This window comes from Patiria miniata, unplaced genomic scaffold (genome assembly GCF_015706575.1).
Source record: "Patiria miniata isolate m_02_andy unplaced genomic scaffold, ASM1570657v1 HiC_scaffold_3, whole genome shotgun sequence".
Taxonomy (NCBI): domain Eukaryota; kingdom Metazoa; phylum Echinodermata; class Asteroidea; order Valvatida; family Asterinidae; genus Patiria; species Patiria miniata.
Window position 1 is genome coordinate 38,023,475 of NW_024037069.1, and position 19,755 is coordinate 38,043,229.

Genomic DNA, 19,755 nt, shown 5'->3' on the forward strand with positions numbered 1-19,755 from the left:
CAGCTCAGTAAATGTACATTGTACTTCGAACAAGCAGGGAATTTTAATTAAACAGCAAGGGTTTACACTGAAGTATCCCACTACATTGTACATGTGTACGCGTAACTGGGAGGAAGCCCAACACAATTCTAATACTATGCGTAACGGCCATTACAGAGGGCAATGGTTTTGTTCCACTGGGATACATATACCGGTAAGTAGACCTTTCATTGTTACTGAATTGAAATAACAAAGAACAGGATCTAAGATGGCTGCTTCATGTACTTGTACACATTGCCTGCGTATGAATCTTGCCAATTTTGTCTAGTGTCAGCACTTCGCGTAAATTTTCATCTTCCGGAAATTGCAAAATGATGTTTAACAGTAGACACATACATGCAGCCTGTTTCTCACTTAACTCAATTTGTTAAGCAGAGGCTTTCTCTAAGGTTAAGGCAATCACAATAATACTTCTAGTTTGACGACATGAAATTCCCTTTGCATGTGGTTTTGACGTGAGGTACGAACTGCCCTTTTATGTTTGGTAAATAACAGATGATGTACATTCTGATACATACTGCAGGCAGAAAGTACAACGCACTTTGTAAGCACTTTTTTCCAGACAGCTGGAGAGATGTTCTACTCCCGAAGATCCAAACCAAAGTCCACTTGGACCGTCCCAACATTGTTATGACAGCGTCCTGAAATAATCAATGCCAGATTCAAAACGTCTGAGGAGCAAAAATGTCCGACTTTGAGGAGCAAAAATCGCACCTGAGATAAAGCAGCTCGTACGAGGTACGCTCCAACGGCACTGTCAAAAGGCCCCCACTATGTCACCGGCATAAAATCAGGTTAATTATGCAAAACCTCCAAAAGCACTATTACAAATGATCAGTCGCTGGAATCAGTCCGCATCGATTCTGGAGATATCATGACCGTATCCCGTCCGCTCCACCTAAGCCCTTTATTCACCCAACATCCCAGCGATATCGTCAGATCTCGTTCCGCCCTTTCAGCAACCCCGAGGCCCCTCGGCCCGAGACGGAAATATCTAGACGATGAAACCACCCCCTCCCCCACCCCACCCCCCCCCCCTCATTCAAAATATTGGCTACTTAAAGGTGGTCTGTACGGGAAAAAGTCTGAGCACTGGAAGTGGAGTGGAGTCAACATGTGGAACAAATGCGATCCGAGAATTTGAACATCCCTTGATTCAGTCCCACATTGGGTTATTGACTTCATGGAAATTGCCAGATTTGACATACAAAACTGATGGAATATTTTCTTAGCTTCGAAAAATAATTCTCAGGCATGCTAATCAAAAACAAAAATTCAAAAAATGAAGAAAAACAACCCTTTTTATCTTCTTAGTAGTAATACACAGCACTAAGCCGCCTTTTTTTCTCCAAGATCGCACAAGTTATTTATTCTTATGTCCAAAAGGGGATGACATATCATGACAGGCCTACAGATGTAGTTCAGTTCATCATCTTAAGTTTCTAGTTCAGCTGAACTGCTTAAGCTTTTATTTGTCAGTGGAGATAATCAAACGGTCTTAGGGGGCTGGATTAAGTTTGTGGAAAGCAATAAGACCTGTTTTTAAAAAATCAAAGAAAAGATGGATGGGTATATTTTTCAATACAAAATCGAAGCGTTCGAGAGTTCGAGAAAGTAGGGTGCAAGGAAAAGAAAAGTTAAGTTCTTATGCAATTTCTCTGGTAATCTGGAAAACTGACAAGTTGCTTTCAATTATACGTGTATTGAACAAAAGATGGAGCAACTAACACATTATCTAACAGCAATTGGAGTTATGATGTTAAATTTTCATACACTGCATATTTACAGGAGCTGTTAAAAAACTGATCTCCTGAAGCTTAGTGCTTGATATTTTGTGGCACTGAATTTCTGGTTTAACCTTTGTCTAAATATTATATACATATTTTAACAAAAAAAAGTTAACTGGGGCACAGAGACAGGACATTGTTTAAGGGTTTAAATGCCATGCAACAATGGAAAGGATAAAGGTCACAGTAGTCATTAGTGACCATGTGAAATTAAGGAAAAGGGATTTGACTTTTCCAAACTGAGTGATTTCACACGTTGTACCCGGATCCAATTTCCCTTAGAGCTTAGTCATGACACCTGTGAGGGACGTCCTGTTGATTACTGTACACGAATCATAGTACTTTCATAAAGTACCCGGTAGATACAATGTTGGACCATGGTTGGACAGACAGTTGTGTTTGAGAATAGTGCTGGGCAAGTATCCTTGCTACCCTTGCTCTACTTGTGGTTTTTCATCTACTCGAGTGCCGTACTTGTCCTGGTGTGAGTAGAAGTAGGTACTGGCGAGTAGCATTTGTCTTTTTAAATTCTGACTTAGAAAAAAGTAACCAATTTGTGGTTTCTGCGCCAAACTTGTCTTTTGTCTTAATACGTCCCGCAATAAAGGAATGACTACCTCCATCTGTTTCCTTGGGATTCCACTAGCACTCTCAACAAATAAATTTTGAAGTAAAATAAGCCAAAATTTGCATCGTTAGGATATCTCAGTGCTGTAGAATGTGGTGTGTCTTGCACGCCGTTTATTCGTAGTAACTTCCCAATTAGTAATGTTTATGCCATCGTTTCTGTTTTTATGGGAATTTAGTCAACTAATTGCGAGTACTCGACTACTCGCAAGTAAATTCTCTGCGAGTACTCGGGTAGGAAAATCCACTACTCGCCCAGGCCTATTGGAGAACATGAGACAAAAACCAGTTCATGAATCATTCATGAGAGTGCCAATAATTCAAAATTGTCAAGTAATAATTCAATAACTAAACATTGGCCAATTTTGTTGGTCTCATTCCAAAGTGAATAACTTTTGAATTGCATGCTAGAGAAAAAAAAAAAAATTTAGAAAAGGAATCTAATTTTCGGGATGCTTTTTGAAAATTGCACGAGGAATGATTTTTAAAGAACTTGCCGTCATAGTCAGCGGCGTAGCCAGGGTACTCATCTTAAGGGGGGGGGGGGGGCGTGTGTGTGTGTGAGTATGTAAACACCGGCAATCGGGGACGTACGACAAAAGAATTGGGCGCAAACAATACATCCACGATTGACCGAATGCCACGATCTCAAATCGTGTACAAAACCAATGAGAGCTGTCGCTAAAAAGTTAGAGTACAAACAAAGGAAAGAGGATTAGGGACAATGGGGCGTCCACGATTGCCGGCATTTACACACGTGGGTGTGTGTGTGTGTGTGGGGCCGGGGGGGGGGGGGGGGGGGGGGCGACGTGATTTTACACCTTTTGATCCAGCCCGCCCACATAATCACAAATATTTTAGTAGGGAAGCGTTCTTGAACAGTAAACACTCCTTAAAAACCAATGCCACAGCGACTCCGAAATTAGATGTGAGTGATTGTTTCCGAGGTGATGGGTGGGTGTCGGGAACCAGTGATGGATGTAGTAAATGAGTGCCATCGTTTGCGACGACAAATGATGACACGCTCAGGTACCATCAAGTGAAACAAGGGTGACAAGAGAATAATGACCTAAAGCCAGTAAGACCAGACTAAAACTAATGCATATATCATTACACTCATGATTATTACAGTGGCGTTGTGATAGTGCCGTGCATGTTTGAATAATTTGATATTCAATTTGTTTTGTAATTTTTAAAAATAATTTCTTGAAGTTATTCATTTCAAAGTAACAGGTTAGGGTTAATAATATACGGGGCTGAACTGTAACAAGCAACCAACAAAGAAAAAAGGAACAAAATAAAGTACATGTAGTTAAATAAATCAAAAACTGAATAAATTTTTTTTATAAAGAGCCCATGCGATGTAATTTTTTTAATGCCATCCTTGACAATGCAGGTCTGTGTCCCATTTAACCTTATTTTCAAATTTCATTTTGCCATTTTCAAGGGTATTTTGGTGGCTTTTTGGTTTTTATGCTGCAATTTCCATATTCATGAGCAAATAATTATGTGACGTCATAATTATGTTGCAGCTACATGTATTTCAGCACCAAAAGTTGCCAAATTGTTTGGATATTTTGCTGTTGTAGATTTTCTTTTTCTTTGGTGATTCGTTGTGTCGTGCATGGCAGTAAGCCAATGAGCAAACTGTTCTCACAAATGTTTTCAATGAACACAATTTTGGGTTCACAATCTAAACAGAAAAACCTTCATCTGAACAGTGTCTTTCTGAAATGACATCATAGCAACAGCGCGCTCAGTTGTCCTGAAAAGCATGGACATTTTGTTAAAGTTTACAGAGGTACACTTTTCAATAAAATTAACCAAAAGGGGATGTCCAATAATTTTAATACATTTAAGAGGAGTAGAAAGTTGCACAAAATGTGTTCCTAAGAAAAATTCATTTCATGACCCCTTTAAATAAAAAATTTAAAATTAACAACAAGCAAATTTTATGATTCAAGCAATGACAAGTTTCTACATGTTGAACCTGCTTTCAGTGCGTACATGCTGATTAAAAATGGAACAAACTCTATTCATGAAGTACTGATACTAATACTGAAATACTGAACGGAAACACCAACACAAAACAAAGGAAAGTAACAGAAACAGAATCAAAATAAAAATATTTGAAACATTCTTACGTAATTCCTGACCAGTACCTGGCTGAATGTGGGCGTGGCCCCGGCTTGCTCCCCGCTGACAGTGGGCGGCGGTCCCTGAACGAACCCCACTGCAGCCCCTTCCCCCGAGGGCTGGGGCTGGCTGTAGACGGGCTGGGGACCCGGTCCCTCCTGGGGTTGGGTGTAAACGGCCGGCACGTCGGCTGGCTGGGGCACAACGGTGGCGGTGTACTGGGGCTGGATCTGGGGCGCCTGCTGGTAACCCTCCAGGCCGTTCTGGGCAAACTGGGGCTGCTGCTGCTGGTAGGGACCAGCGGGGAGCTGGCCCGGCATCTGGGCGGCCAACTGGCCGGGGAGTTGGTGTTGGCCTGCCATGGCGGGCATCGGATGCTGCTGTGAACAAGGGAGATAAACGGCCATCGTTAACACTCCAACTTAAAAAATATCCCCCATATCCAAAAAAATCAATCAAATTCCAAAATCTCTAGCCACATGTCTGGTCGAACGACAGTTAAACAATCTCAGCTTCAATCTGGTAATGGTTTCCGAAGCCTCAAATCAGATCTGGAACATCCCATTCCGATTCATCAATAACATGGAGAATGCCACGTGGTATTTCGCTTCTTGACTCTGGAGTCACTGACGAATGCAACCTGACCGGGCATGGTCGCCGCGAAACCGCCCCCAGCCCCACCGATGCAAAAGGGATTGCCAAAGATGGTATCTCCATCAAGTTCTTAGCGATGCGAAGGCGTGGCCATGCTCGGCCATCAAAGTATCATTAACAGTAGCCAATCAAAACCAGCGGAATTTTTCACAGTTCGAGCTTTGTCAAAATAAACAATGGGCAGTGGACTGGCGACAGAAAATATTGCTCTTTAAATTCATATGCTAAGCGAAAAAAGAAAAGAAAAAAAAATGAGACCAACCTCAAGCAATATCACTTGTTGTTTTGGCCAGTAAATGTACATGTCAGATTTGGCAATTCCAGCTTACTTCAGGGCCAATTAACCATTCATTGTATATAATTAGTGATTCAGACAAATGATCCAAAACTCTTAGTCTGTAATCTCCTTGACCATTACTAGATGACTGATGTGTACGATTTGAGAAATACATTTTCAGGTTTATTCACTGAGCTCTCTGTCATAATGATATTACATGTACACAATGCTGGAATTGTACACAGGCAACTAATTTCTGTACTAAGCACACATCTAACCTCAGCAAATTCTGCGCTTAGCAGATAAATGTACAGGATATTGGCTCCTGTGACCAAAAATCAAATTCTGCTTACAAAATACTGGAGTCTGAGAAAACTGCAAAACGAACACGACTGATGGCCCGACTCACCTGTGATCCTCTAAAAGACAACTGCGGCATAAGTACAAGCAGTACATGTACACTTGTACATGTATACAGTTCATCCACTGACCTGATAAAACTGTTTTGTTCGCAATCGAGGAATGGCACAACTTTATATCAGACGCCCAACTGTCTAATATCCATAAAAGTACAGGCAGATTATCTGCCTCAGATATTTTAGCTTAAAAACTGGTCCCATTAGCAGATTTTATCCATCCAAAATCAAAAACAGGAAGTGCAGATTATACTACAAATGGTCATTTATGGCCATCTATCTCAATGGTCGTAAACAGTTAATATTTCCAGGGTAAAGCCCTCCTTTTTCCTAATTCTCAAGGAAAACGGGAAGATGCTCAGCTCAAGCTTCACGTAATGGCATCGGGTTGTGTAAGCAATGACGCAAATGGCAAAACTGGCGAAACCTTTTCAGAGGAAGATATATCGATCCATCGCTGATGCGAACTGCCGAAGAATATCATCCACGTTTTCGCTCTTCTCTTTTTTAGTAAAAACTCTTGTCCTGCAGTCGTGCGGGTATCACAAGTAATCAAGCATCAATGTATCATGTACTACTTTCCTTAGCTCATCGGAAAAACTCATTCTAGTCTTACATTTCACCCCCAAAAATCACAAACTGTCTTGGTTATGTCTTGGAGTCATGTCTTGGTTGGAAGATCATAAAAATGGCTTACTGGAGATTAAACCCAGGAAGAAGGGAAAAAAGACAGTCAGGGGAAAATGACCGAGGTAATGGCTGGCAGTAAAAGTGATTCATTGCAATGTGCTAGGCCTGTCAGAGTTGACATTTACCACAGTAAATATGACATTATGCAGAAGTTGAGTAAGCAAAGAACACATATTTTAACCTATACTGAAAGACTGACAATACACTAGTTCATGTAGCTCACATCAATGCGGGTAGATTTGTTATTTAAACAAGAGTTGTCGTTCGTTCGGCAGAATCTCATTCCTGAGTGAACGCCATAGGTCCATCAAAATGAATTTTCAACAAAAAGCTACATGTAAAGAAAGAAGCTACATTGTAATTTGATGTCGAAAAGGGCCATTCACTCCGTGTCTAAGACACACCCAATCTTAAAGTTTTGGCTCAATGTTTGGAAGACATTGAGCTGACAATGGTTTCTAAAATATGTTACAGTTCCGTCGGAGCCAAATTTAAACTTTTCATACTGTTCAATGCTGTATTGTGTTCTCTACCTACAGTTACTTACAGGTGTGGTTTTGAGCTTCTGAACTTTTTACAATCAAACTCAGTAGGACTCCAGTCCCCAAACCCCCCTGCTTATTTGTGCAGATGAACCGAGTTTGCCAGGGCTGGCTGGCCGGCTTGAATAAAATCAGCTCAAACTGCAATCAGTGACATTACATGAAATATAAATTGTACTGTTTAGCCTACCCACTCACAAATCCTCTCCACACAATGTATTCCACAGCCAGTAAATCATACAAGTACGTGACATTTCACATAGACAGTCTTGATAACTTCACACCATTAAAATGATATCTGCAATGATACTTTTACAATTATTATTTTCTTGCCTTCGATCAAATTCACTCCCACACGTGAAAGGTTGCCTCCATGCACTTTCTATCCCCCACAGCTATTAAAGCTTATATACCAATACGTGCTGCAAAAAATTAATTCACGCTCACCAAGTCTAGAAACAGTGAGACTGTTATCTTACATGTAAATATTCACGGTCTCCCTTCCTATGTACCTCAAAACCTGTCCATCTTCACAAATACAGCTCTTCATCTGTTCAATAAATAGAATTACGCGGGCATAATTTTTTTGTTCATATACGCTTTTCATGTGCCGACACAAATCTCGGTGCGAAGCATGTGCGTTGGGAATGCTTGTTCTGCAGATTGCAATAACAAGCACTGTTTGTCAAGTGGAGGGTGCTCCACGACTAATTGTGTGCGTGCATACTGGACGCGGACTTAATTGCATTAAAGGTCATTAGTGTGTCAAGTCCATGTTTGTTCCCTGCCTGAGCGAATGTGTAAAAACAGTATTTGAGCGGAATATTAAGTTCGTTGAGGTAGAATTGCTTTTCACAATCTAATTTGTGTCTCAAGAGGGGGCTTGATAACTGCGAAGCTGATTTATGTTTTCCTTTTACATTTTTTAAATCCAAACAAAAACCAACATGTAAGATGCTTAGGTCATTAAGACCATTTACTTAGCGGTCTTGTGTCGTTTTCCTGCAAGTTCTCTCTTTGTAAGACACCCAAAAGAATCAAGACTTAATGTCAGAGTAATATAGTAAGACAATTTCACCTGAAAGACCTCTGTTTACACACATGTAATTTTGTTAGTGGGTCCACTGGTCACCACCACAATAAGAACTTATAATGCAATTTTCTTTTCCAAAGTTGTAAAGGTTGAAGCTGGCATTCAAGTCAATTTTGTCAAAGACCAATCTCTTCATTACATGTTCAACGAGGATTGAGTTTCCCCGGTTCTTTCCAGAACCTCACAAACTCACAATTAAGAGATCTGTCACACAGTGCTAACGTAAACTTAATCTTATTGCTATCTCCACCATGCAAACCTTCAAATCTTATACAACCAGGATTCTTCATAAATGGCACAACTACGAAACAATAAAAAACTTGATAGCAAAACCAAGCTATACGCTAAGTAACGTTACGTCTACATTATTGGCCATGGCCAGAAATAACAAACGCTTCTATAGGAAGCAGATTCAGCTGTTCTATAAGTGCGTACAATTCCATACTCATTGCCAAGTACATGTACATGTAAAGATCTAACACACATACATGTATCATGACCCTTGCTCCTAAAGCGGTTCCGTATGTTCCTGCCGGAGTCTTTGGTTAGTCAAGCGTAAGACACAATTGGCATGCATTACAAGTCCACACCAAATCTGTCTGAGTCAAAGAAAGATGGAAAGAATAACACCAATACCTTGGGTGCAGCCATACCGGTACGATTATTCCAGACAAACTGTTTCAAAGTCGGAAAAGAAGACTGTTGTATTATTCCCGGAAGCTTGGGGAAGCTGTGGTGCAACGACGTTACTCTCAAGTCGGCTTATCAAGTGACGTGTGAGTTGGAGCTGGCCGGAATGCTGAACTTAAAAAGAGCAATATGCTGGGAGGTGTGAGGCAGCGAAGGGTTACATTGACAGCGAGGAATTAAGGGGAGGGAAGACTTGTGGGGGAAGGCGTATGAGACAAAGGCGACAGACTTGCATCGCGTTCAGCACCGGAGTGTGACATCTCGTCGTGGGCCGTCGGTGTTGCGTAGCCGGACTGTATAAGTTGGGACCAGCCCGCCTGATGGCTTATTAATCACACGGTGTCTTTGTCACTTAACTGGACTAGCGATATGATATGAAAGCGATGATCATGTCGCACGTTATCATCTGGCGAGGTATCGTTTTTGGAAACGCAATACTCGGCTAGCTGTCCGTGGCTATCAGTGACTAATTATATTACAATAACTTGTCTTAAAGTGAGAGTCAAGGTACATGAATCAGGCATGCAACTGGGAATTTATAAAAAACGAGGAAACTCCAAACCACACAAGACTTTGTACAGTGTTTTTCAATTTGTAATGGCATTCATGTGAAGTAAAAAAACAAGGAAATCAGCAGATCCGAGAAAAAGTTGCAGGCCTGATGAATGTTACATGTTGTTACCTGTGAGGGTTGCTTAATTTTATCTAAAATAAAAGATCGCAAGGTATTTAAGAACAAAGAAAGCACTAGCCTTTTTCCAGGTTCAAAACGGTACGCCCCTTTTACAGAAAGCCGCAATTTTTTGCCTTTTCTTTAAAAAAATTATTGGTATGAAAAAGTGCCCACAAAGAATTTAAAAACATAAACCAAATATATGTCCACATGATATAAGTCTGGTGGACCATATTTCACCATTATCGTAATACCTACATGACCTAGTTTATCACATCTGTAAAATCATGCTTCATCAGATTATGTGTACGATGTTATAAAAATGAGTTTCTAGCAATTCAGGTAAAATGTGCATTTCTGGAAATGCATCCCGCCCACACACAAAAACCCAAACCAACTAGCCAATTGTCGCAGAAGACATGAGGGACCATCTCCAAATCGCTGCTATGGGCGCCGCCGCAAACCTCCGATAAAGGTCCAACCATACAGAATTGGTAAGACTCCTAGATTTCGTATGTTAAAGGGAATATACATCATTTGCTTTTGCTGTGATTTTCAGAAATGGATGGAATTGGGGGGTTGGAAATATATAGCAAATATAGTTACACTGACTTTTTTGAGGTTTTGGGTTCGAAAATGCTATAAAAACCAAGAAAAACAATCGTTTTCCTGTAGTCTGGTTCCCTGACTCCATATAAGAAGGAACAGAGCAGTTTACATACATTGGGGAATTGTAAGGTCAGGGAACCAGTCTAGCTGGCTTGTACCCGTTCATAGGTGTGTAATCGATTGCAAACAAGTGCGATGGTCAATTGGGGCCAGTATTTGAAAAAAAGCCAGTTTTTTCCAACGCTGGTCGGCCGACCAGCGTTGGAAATTGATACAAAAATACCACTTTTCTTGAAAATGACAGTATACCAGGTGCCATAATTTTACAGGATGCTTTACACTGTCATTCACTAACAGTCCAGCAAGGTATTTCAAAATGATTTGGTAGTTTTATTTTTTGATGTTTGCAAATGTTGTATTTTCCCTTTAAGTCCGGACCCTTCCTGTTTATAGAGAGTCCTCAATTGCTGTAGCACTCCATTAGCACCGGACCCAATTTGCATGATTATTAACATCCCGGAATGAACCACCTGGGGTATACCAAAACATGCACATCAAGAACCCAACAGCCACCAGAGCACAGATGCCTTCTGCGCCCCTTATATGCCCCTCCTCCCCTATATCATCCCGACCTTTTTTCAGGGCCCGTAATTTATTATATTAATATTCCTAAGTGAGATGGGCTTGTTCAGTAGAATTTTGCACAGGAATTGAAGAAATAATAATCGAGTGTTTACGACAGATGTCGGCAGCATGGCTGAGTGAGTTCTGTAATAATAAGCTTTTCCCGTCGTCAGGCATAAACAGGTTGAAAGCTGTACACATAATTTTTGTCTGGCCTTTATTTTTTTTATTTCAACATGAGTCCCTTTGTAACAGCTGCCACCAATAAGAGACATGAATGATGGCATCACATTCATGCAGTTTCCTCCCTCAACGTGAGCTCTACTTTTTGGGGGGCTAAGATTTGGAAAACATCTTGATTCTTTCAGGAGATTAAAAAGGGTAAATTTTGCTGAAGCAGTTGAATCCCCCCCCCCCCCCCCCCCGCATTTTTAAAAATTTTATAATAATAATAATAATAATAACTGGATTTATAGAGCACCAAATTGCCAAAGGATACAAGGCGCTGAAACAAAGAAAGAAGAACCACAGAAAGAACAACAGAAAAACAACAAGGGCGTACGACCAGCTATGGTGTGGGGAAAAAATGGGTTTTGAGAGCCTTTTTGAAGATTGGCACAGTATCGGAATTTCTATCTTTGCACTGGTGAATTTATGCATGATTATTCCCTGAAAATGAACAAATGCTTGCGAAAGGCATTCAAAAATGCATTTAAATAAAAGACTCTATTTGAATGTCAAAATTTCCGTAAAAAAGGTCTGTTTGTTAGCATTGCCAAGTAAACACTAAACACAATAATCACTTCTCGGCTGCTAATCAGTAATGTCTAAAATGTACCGGTACTTCCCATCACGTCTCAAGTATTATCCTTAGTACCGGTACACTATGGGTATAACCATAGAGCAAGGACCTTAACCCACCAATTGGCAATATCATGGTCACAACTCTTCACAAGTCCATCACAAGTCATCCTGTACCAAGTCAATTCTCAAGCTATTCAAAAGAGGTGTGATTAAAGCTTTCCCTAGTTATCCTTCAATCCCAGCAACTTGTGACATAGCTTGTGAAAGGACTTGGTTTTACTTTTGACCAGACTTGCTATGCTTTACAACACTTCAGATCTGATCTATCCAAGCTCCAGCTGCAGCACCCACCCACTACAAAAGACCAAAAGCCCATCAACCTTCCAGCTTACAAGGTGACAAAATCCCCAGCTCAAAACCATTGATCCCCTTCCTCTCAACATACACCCAGGTACTCTATTGTCATGAAAATAGCCCCCATTTAGACACCTAATTGTCCTCATTCATATCCACTTCCCCTGACAAGGTCTCAACAATAGACACATGTTAAAAGCCATCGCCTTCACAATCGATCTCGCCACCTGACATGACCCACATTTTTTGTATAGAGGAAGGAGAGTAAGGTGCATACACCCAGACACAATTAGGTGCTTTACAGGTGGAATTGACTGTAGCAAGTCCCATTGTTGGCAGGTGTGTGAGTGCCCATTCATGGGTCTGTTAGGTACACCAGAGTTTTATGAATGGGATGCCGTGATTCGCTTCTAGGTGCTGCTTATACTGGGCTGACTGGAAAGTGAATCATGGAGCTTCATGGTGAAATCAACTTTGAATTGAAAACAAGTTATTTGCAATTTTTGCAAGTTATTTTCTACACTTGTGACACATTCCATGCGTTTGTTTATGGTGTAAATCGAGGACACACACGTGCAACATCATCGGTGAATTGAGGACAGGAACCAAATCGAGGATGACCTCGATTAGAAAACATGTGCAAAACCAATGAGAGCTGTTGCAAAAAAGTTGAAGTACAAACAAAGGAAAAAGGAAGAGGAACAAAAGAAAACCCTCGATTTACAACATAAACAAACGTGGGTGTACATGTACCGGTACGTTGTATGTATCTTTGCAAGACCCTTCTACTAAATTCGTGATGTGGCAACAATAGTATCTTTACTAAGACTGAGAGAATTAAAATTTCAAATATTCCAAACATTTGAACAAGTTGATGTACATGTATTAGAAAACATTCATTCATGTATTTCACTCAAATGGAATAGATCAATTGAAAGAAACTTATTAAATCTAATAACATCCACGGAGATCAGTAGACACTTACCGGTACCTTTCCAAAGGGCATCCAATGAAAATCCCAATTATGGAATGTAACCTTCATGAAAAAAAATTAATTTGCAACACAATATTTTTTAATGAGAATCAAAGAACACCATACACGAAAGACGCTTGCTGTACACCCGAATTGAAGAAATATGTCCAAGGATAGTAGACTTGAAGCCAAAACAGAGGACACAAATTTTGAGTCTGTTAGTGTTACCAACACAAAGACAGCAGGCTGACCAGATGCATGGAGCTGGGTACTAGACCAGATACAGTACCTCAAGACCTACAATGCAATTATAATCTTCATATTGCTCGGACGGATTTTGTACACGTACCGGGACCGGCCTATTTCTAGCTGTACACGTACTCGCTGACACACTATAAACAAGGCCTCCGGGGGAAAGACCAATGATTTGTGATTCCACCATCGAAAAAATTAATCTCGTTCGTACTTCCAGAATGGACAGGGTTTTATGGTTTAACCTATGAGGGACATACATGGACACGTACAGGGAAGCCGATAATTAAGTTCGGTGCCACACAGGAAATCTGTGACAAGAATTGCCACATCGTATGTATCCTACAAAGCGAAAGGCTTTTAAAAATGAATTTCGGTGAGGAACGACAATATGCAATTAAGTCCCAATAGGAACAAAAAGAGGGAAATTCCATGGTAACTGATGGTTTGGAGGGGATCTTCGTCAACTCTGTGCTATTATTCTATAAAGCCAAGGCATTGAGGATGATTTTTTTCTCGTAGAAGATCACTTGAAAATTAAGTGTCTAAACTACAAAAAAAAGGGCCAACAAAATAAAGTTCAGTTGGTGTGGCAACTGACGTTACAGTTTGTAATGACAAAATCAGTTTTAAGCTGCCACATATAGACGATGTGTTTCTCACAAGACTTCACTAACTTAAAATGAGTTTACACAGTACAAACTTTGAAATGAGCACATCCAATTTTCCAAACCCTAACAGGCTTGTTTGTGAATAACACCATTTTGGGGGTTACCAAAAAAACCCATGAATCCCAGGTGTTCCCAAGCCCGCTGGAACATACCGTATTTCAGCCAAGGGCAGGGGGGGGGGGGCTGGGGGCTGGGCTGGGCTGTGCATTCGTGTCTACTAAATGTACCGGGGTAGGGGGTGCTTTACCGTACTATATTCCAGCACCCCATCTAAAAAGTCCGGGGTGCTGAAGCACCCACAACACCCCCCCCCCTGTTCCCGCAGGCCTGGGTGCGCCCCCCCCCCCCTCCCTGTTCAAATGTGCAACAGGCAACAGCTGGCAGTCCAGTTGCCCCCTTCCCTTTCCCTCCAAAACATGTGGTTCTAAATCCAGCCTTGCATGGTATTTCTACTGTTAGTATTATTAGTACTCACAGTCTAATGGTCTAACGTCTTTCGCTCAATATATGGCCCATATCAAACGGTTGGAAAAGCCCGATGTCCAAATCATAAATTCATCCTCTGTACATACATGTACCAGGTAGCCTACGGTATATATTTTATTATCTTATAATTTAAACAGGTTCTTTTCAAAACCACACACAGTCACAAAAGTGACATATGACTCTATGGTGCTACCGCAAATGTTACACGTTTTGACCTATAATAATAGTCATTTTTTTGCTGGTTAAAATATAATGTACATGTTCAGTAATACATGTAAGATGTAATAATATTCAGTTGCTGTCCCTAAAAATACATGTATAGCATTACAAACACACAATGCAGGGCTCGAAAACTAGCACTCTGGCCTACACCGCGTTATGGGGAAGTTTTTTTTATTGTTGGCAAATTAGGACCGAGTTATGGGCCTTTCTGCTGTCCCCACAGCATTTTTGGTTCCCACAAATGTCTCGTGCAGATGAGTTGTTTGTCCCCACAACTACGGAACAAGACTGTGTGTACTTGTAGTTGTACTCTCTCTAAATTTCTAGCGCTGGATAAACACAGAGGGCAGAATTTATAGTCATTATTATGCAGGGTACGCGCACAGCCGTGCAGCATAATGTTATCTTTGCCGGCATTGTACAGACATTGCCGTCGGCAAAGGACCCTCCTAATTAAATCTTTGGCAGCAATTATCGGAGATTAGAGGCAAGAAAATTGATTATTTTTTACATGGGTAGGTTACACCGGTACCCGTGGGTGAAGGTGGCCGGTCACCGACAAGACGGTTGGCCATACACTGGAGCAGTATGGAGGGGATTCGCAGTTTGTTTCTGAAGTTTCTATCAATATTGGTGAAGTATGCTTTATGTATAATCACGCAGCAGAATTGATAGGAAATTAATCTAAAGTCTACTAAAATGTTCAAGATGATTTTATTATGTTCAATTCTTTTTGGAGGCCACTTCAAATGTCACTTTCGGAAGCCACTTCAACTTTAACAGTAAAACAACGTCTAAACCAACAATAGGCATTGAATATGTACAAGAAACATTTTTCAACTGCTATTTTCTCCAAAAAAATCAGAGCGATTTATACCTTAAGAAGTGATCCGGAGTTTTTTAAATTTTGCAATGCCATTTTGAAATTCCAGGTGAAATATGTCAGTGAGTGGCGTTCTGTTCTGAAAAGAACAATTCTAATGAAATGCTGCATCAGAAAATTTGAAAGGTGAATAATCATCTTCATCTACTTGAATTAATTTTACTTTCTTTTATTAGGCAATATAGGCTATCTGGTTTCTGAAATTAAGTCAACATCTGGATTTATACGTGAATAAATTACTAAAAATTAATTGAAATTGAAAACTTACAATTGGGAATGCCATATTTACATAAAAATTTGATGCCGGGTTCAGATCTTGGGGCGTTTTTGTCAAAACAAACTAAATTGATTTGTTTTATTCCTTCCCTATTATGGTAAGGAAATCTGAGCAGATTGATTAAAAACATGTGGTGTTTTGCCCCAGACAGTAAAGTAAACTCCCAATCAATTTCTTTTCATCTCCTTGCCAGCTGGTGTGTCCGATATTTACATGATAGAAAGTTGAGTGTTGGCCGAGAGACACCGCAATGTTGACTTGTATTTTTTTCACTTAGTGTGTGTGTTTGTGAGGCATTGAGCCCAATGGTCGGGCACCAGTGATGGCCAACTGCACTGTGTAATGCACTGTTTACCAATTTTCAATCAGATGAAAACTGTTCGCACTTGCCATACGAACATGGACTAGTACGCACTGTTAGTCCACAACAAGAAAACCATTCACAGTTTTTATATCACAAACTTTCACCAACAGATTCTTCCTTTCAGATTACAACTTTTCACAACACTTTCCAGAAAAAAAAACTGTGAAAACAAACATGCCCAAAGGACAAACTAACTTTCAACAATTTCTTTTCACAAATCCCTCAAAAACAAACGGCAAGAAACCCGATTATAAAACCGGCACGCGTCTGTTTCTTCCCGTACCCACCGGCCCAAATCAGATTAAACCGGTTTCGTCCAGTATTTGCCAAGTCACTAAACAACATCCCTAATCATATTACATGCACTAAAAGCACCACAAGGGGGAGTGGGCGGTGTCAATTTTAAGATCATTTTTGGATTTCTTTCTTTCTTCATCCCGCGGATATATGGGCTCTTCAGTCGTTATTAAGAGTCCATTAGGTTGTCCGCCATCTTGTGAGTGTTTGCTTTGGTTTATGATTAGGCCCTAAGCCCGCAGGATGTAGCTGTTACTATTCAGTGATTGGTCAGTGGGTCATTTTAGGAACCATGCCCTGTCTTTACATGAACGACAAATAGTACCAATTCTTTTTTTTCTTTTTTTCAGTTCCAATGAATGAAAGTCATAAACAAAAAAACACAAACACAAGATCTTGCGAACAAACCCTTTAAAACAAGTGAAGGAGATTTTCTCCTGGGTGATAATAACATTAAGAGTTTTACGTTTGTGGACCATTTTGAAGCAGCATGGAAATTTACTAAGCACGAAAAGGTTTGAAAATCAAGACCCACTTTCACGGCTCTGCTAACCACAGAATTTCACGCTTACACCATCACCATTTTGTACTAAGAGCGCTAGCAGAAAAATCCAGTGCTAACCCTGTAAGCACAGCATCCTTAGTCACAGGCCGTATGCATGCGCATAAGCCAAAATTCCCCGCCAACCCATGAAATATGCTTACCTTAAGCACAGAATTGTCTGCCATAAGCAGGTAAATTTCGCAAACGGTAGGTAAAGCCATGAAATTGGGTCCCGATTTCTTGCAACAACTCTGAAAGACTTTTGGTAAACTCTTTAACTTATTCGTTGGATAAAGTTGCACAACCCCAAGAAATACATTTGTAAAACACTACAACTTTTCCACCAATCCACAACAAGACAAAACTCGTAGAATTGTCAAAACAACAAGGAGTACAATTATTCGTGAACCTTGAAGGGCATACAAAAAGCACACATTGTTAACAGTTACAATTTTATATCCATGTGTTTCAACCCAAGCATAATTCGAGTCGTCCATTGAAGGCCTTGTGAGTGCAAGCTAATCCGGTCTGTTCTATAGTTCAAACAGGAATAAACCAAACAAAGCCTGGCCCAGCAAAGTCAAACACTGATCAATTTTCAGCCCCCCACGCTGTAACGACTTTTTTGGGACAAAGTTATTCGATGCATTGCCAGAGCGTGTATGTACAGTTCGTGCGCATGAATAATGCCAATGTATAACCAAGTTTTTCATGAAAGCATTTTACAAAGGCAAATGATTCACTTTTACAAAGCATTATAGATCAGTTTTTGAAAGGTTAGTGTAGCCTAGCTAAGATTTTTAGACTTAAAATTTATATTGTTTTCAGCTAATACTCTTCATGTATATGTTCTGAAAGAGAGCATGTTCAAATTTCCTTAGAATGTTGTCACATGTATACAAAACATCCATGTGCATTCAATCTTACAAAACAAAGAAACGTATTTTAGCCTTCCCCTCATAAAAATTCATAAAGTTTACTCCCAAAAATTGAACCATTTTCTCACATACTCATTCAATAAATTGGTGCTCCAATGTACAAACAATATGAACCTAGAAAAAATTCTTTCCATCAATTTGATTTTTTCCTGCAGAGGCCAAACACCTACTGCAGTGCCCAAAAAACCCACAAAATTGAATCAAATCCAAATCAATTCCAATCAACATCATATCAAATCAAAGGTTTTGACATTACCATGGGTTTCTGTGGCTGCTGGGAGCTGAACACCGGCTGGAATGTCCCGCCGAGTCCATTGGGCGGACAGTGCGCACAGTAGACAATCTGGGAAGTAGGGGGCGGGACTTGAGAAAACTGAGGGGGAAACTGCTGGGCCATGGGAGGGGGAGGCGCGTTGAGCATCATCTTGTGAGTAACGAAACCCGAAGGATCCTCTAAGTATCAGTAAGCAGTGTTGGACTCATCACTGCACGAGAAAGATCCACTCGGATAATTTGGCTCTGCCGATGTGCCTCTACGTAGAGTAATTGATGTCCTACTGTCCTAGCTGTACACACAGTTTTCCCAGTCGAGCGCTTCTCTACAATGATTGTATTTTTTCCCAGATCAAGGTATCCGTTACAAATTAGACTCCGAGAAATCTGTGGATTCTGATTAGCGAGGCGCGGTTTTAACCGTTTGCAGAGCATCAGCCGGAGAGGGAGAAAAACAAAGTGTCTTTTGGAGTCTTGTATTTCAAACTTGGTTTACGTCTCATCCACGAGAGATGATGACTGTGGACAGTTGATGATTGTGGACGGAGGTGGCCCTTCACGGTCTGGTAATATTAGGCTCCTTTTCCGGCAGTTTTTTTTAATTCCATGTTCCTCCTAGGAATGTAATGATGACGGTAGATTTTTGAGTACAATGCTCAAATTTTCACAGCTGCTGGCATTTTTTTTTAATGTGAAGTGAACCTTTTTTCCCCACCGCATATGAAATTAAAAAATGTTAGGGAACGCTGTGCAAGCTTGGTCCTAGGGCAGCTGCCTCTGAAAATGCCGAAGCAAGGACAGGGCACTGACTATGGAATCTTCACTGATAAGCTATCACTTCCAATGAGAAATCCTGCTTGCGGAAGTCTTGTTCCTGTAATCCAATTCAATCTCGGATCAAATTTCATGGCATCGTTGGAAGACCGTTCAAGACAAATTTCAGTATATACATGTAGAATGAATGCCTTCTACAAGTACCGGTACATACACGTACATTAATATTGTATGAATCCACGCACACTCTCAGCATCAGAAAAGATAACTTCCAGTCCATTCGATGTTGTCTGTGTACTAAGTCCACGTCTGTTTGTGTGTCTCTGCTGTTTGAACCACTGGACTTGTATTGTTATGCGCTCCTCCCACTGTGTAACAAATCTCAGCCAACGGTCACAAACCTGACACCGGCGGTGTGCCACACGCTGGTCTCTTAGCCCAGATTACCAACTCCATGTCGGCAGAACTAGACTCTCAGTAAATGCTCCATTGTCTCCTGAGTGTTGTGCAGTGATTGCTTAACGGCAACCCACCCCGTCTCTCTCTCTCAATGTTGTGAAGTCCACACCACATCTGCCTCAAGTACAAGAGGAGCTTAATCTGTCTCGTGGCTTCGTGGCAGAGTAGTTTTTTTTCTCTCTCCCCGGTTCCCCGCCAACTGTTACCTCATTTGAATAGCAAAGGGATTTATTGATGGGTTAATTGTATCATGTGTCTAAAAGGGAGGGGGGGGGGGTACTGAGACAAACGGCTGTGTGTAGTTCTGTTGCCATTCATCCAACAGCC

General features: G+C 40.7%; 1 protein-coding gene across 8 annotated transcripts in view; it reads right to left on the bottom strand.

Moving 5' to 3' along the window:
• LOC119737003 (RNA binding protein fox-1 homolog 3-like) overlaps positions 1 to 19,013 on the bottom strand; it is a 57,848-nt gene extending 38,835 nt beyond the window's left edge. For 2 of the 8 annotated variants that reach the window (XM_038211056.1, XM_038211054.1), the window contains exons 1-2: positions 18,179 to 19,011; positions 4,598 to 4,969 (exon numbers count right to left, since the gene is read on the bottom strand). In XM_038211056.1, coding sequence (XP_038066984.1) covers positions 4,598 to 4,969; positions 18,179 to 18,346 — 540 coding nt within the window. In that variant the 5' untranslated portion in view covers positions 18,347 to 19,011. Of the gene's footprint in view, positions 1 to 4,597; positions 4,970 to 8,897; positions 8,928 to 18,178 lie in introns of those variants that run through there. The other 6 variants (XM_038211058.1, XM_038211053.1, XM_038211059.1 and 3 more) reach the window with 5 other exon arrangements.
• Between the last annotated feature and the right edge of the window lie 742 nt (positions 19,014 to 19,755).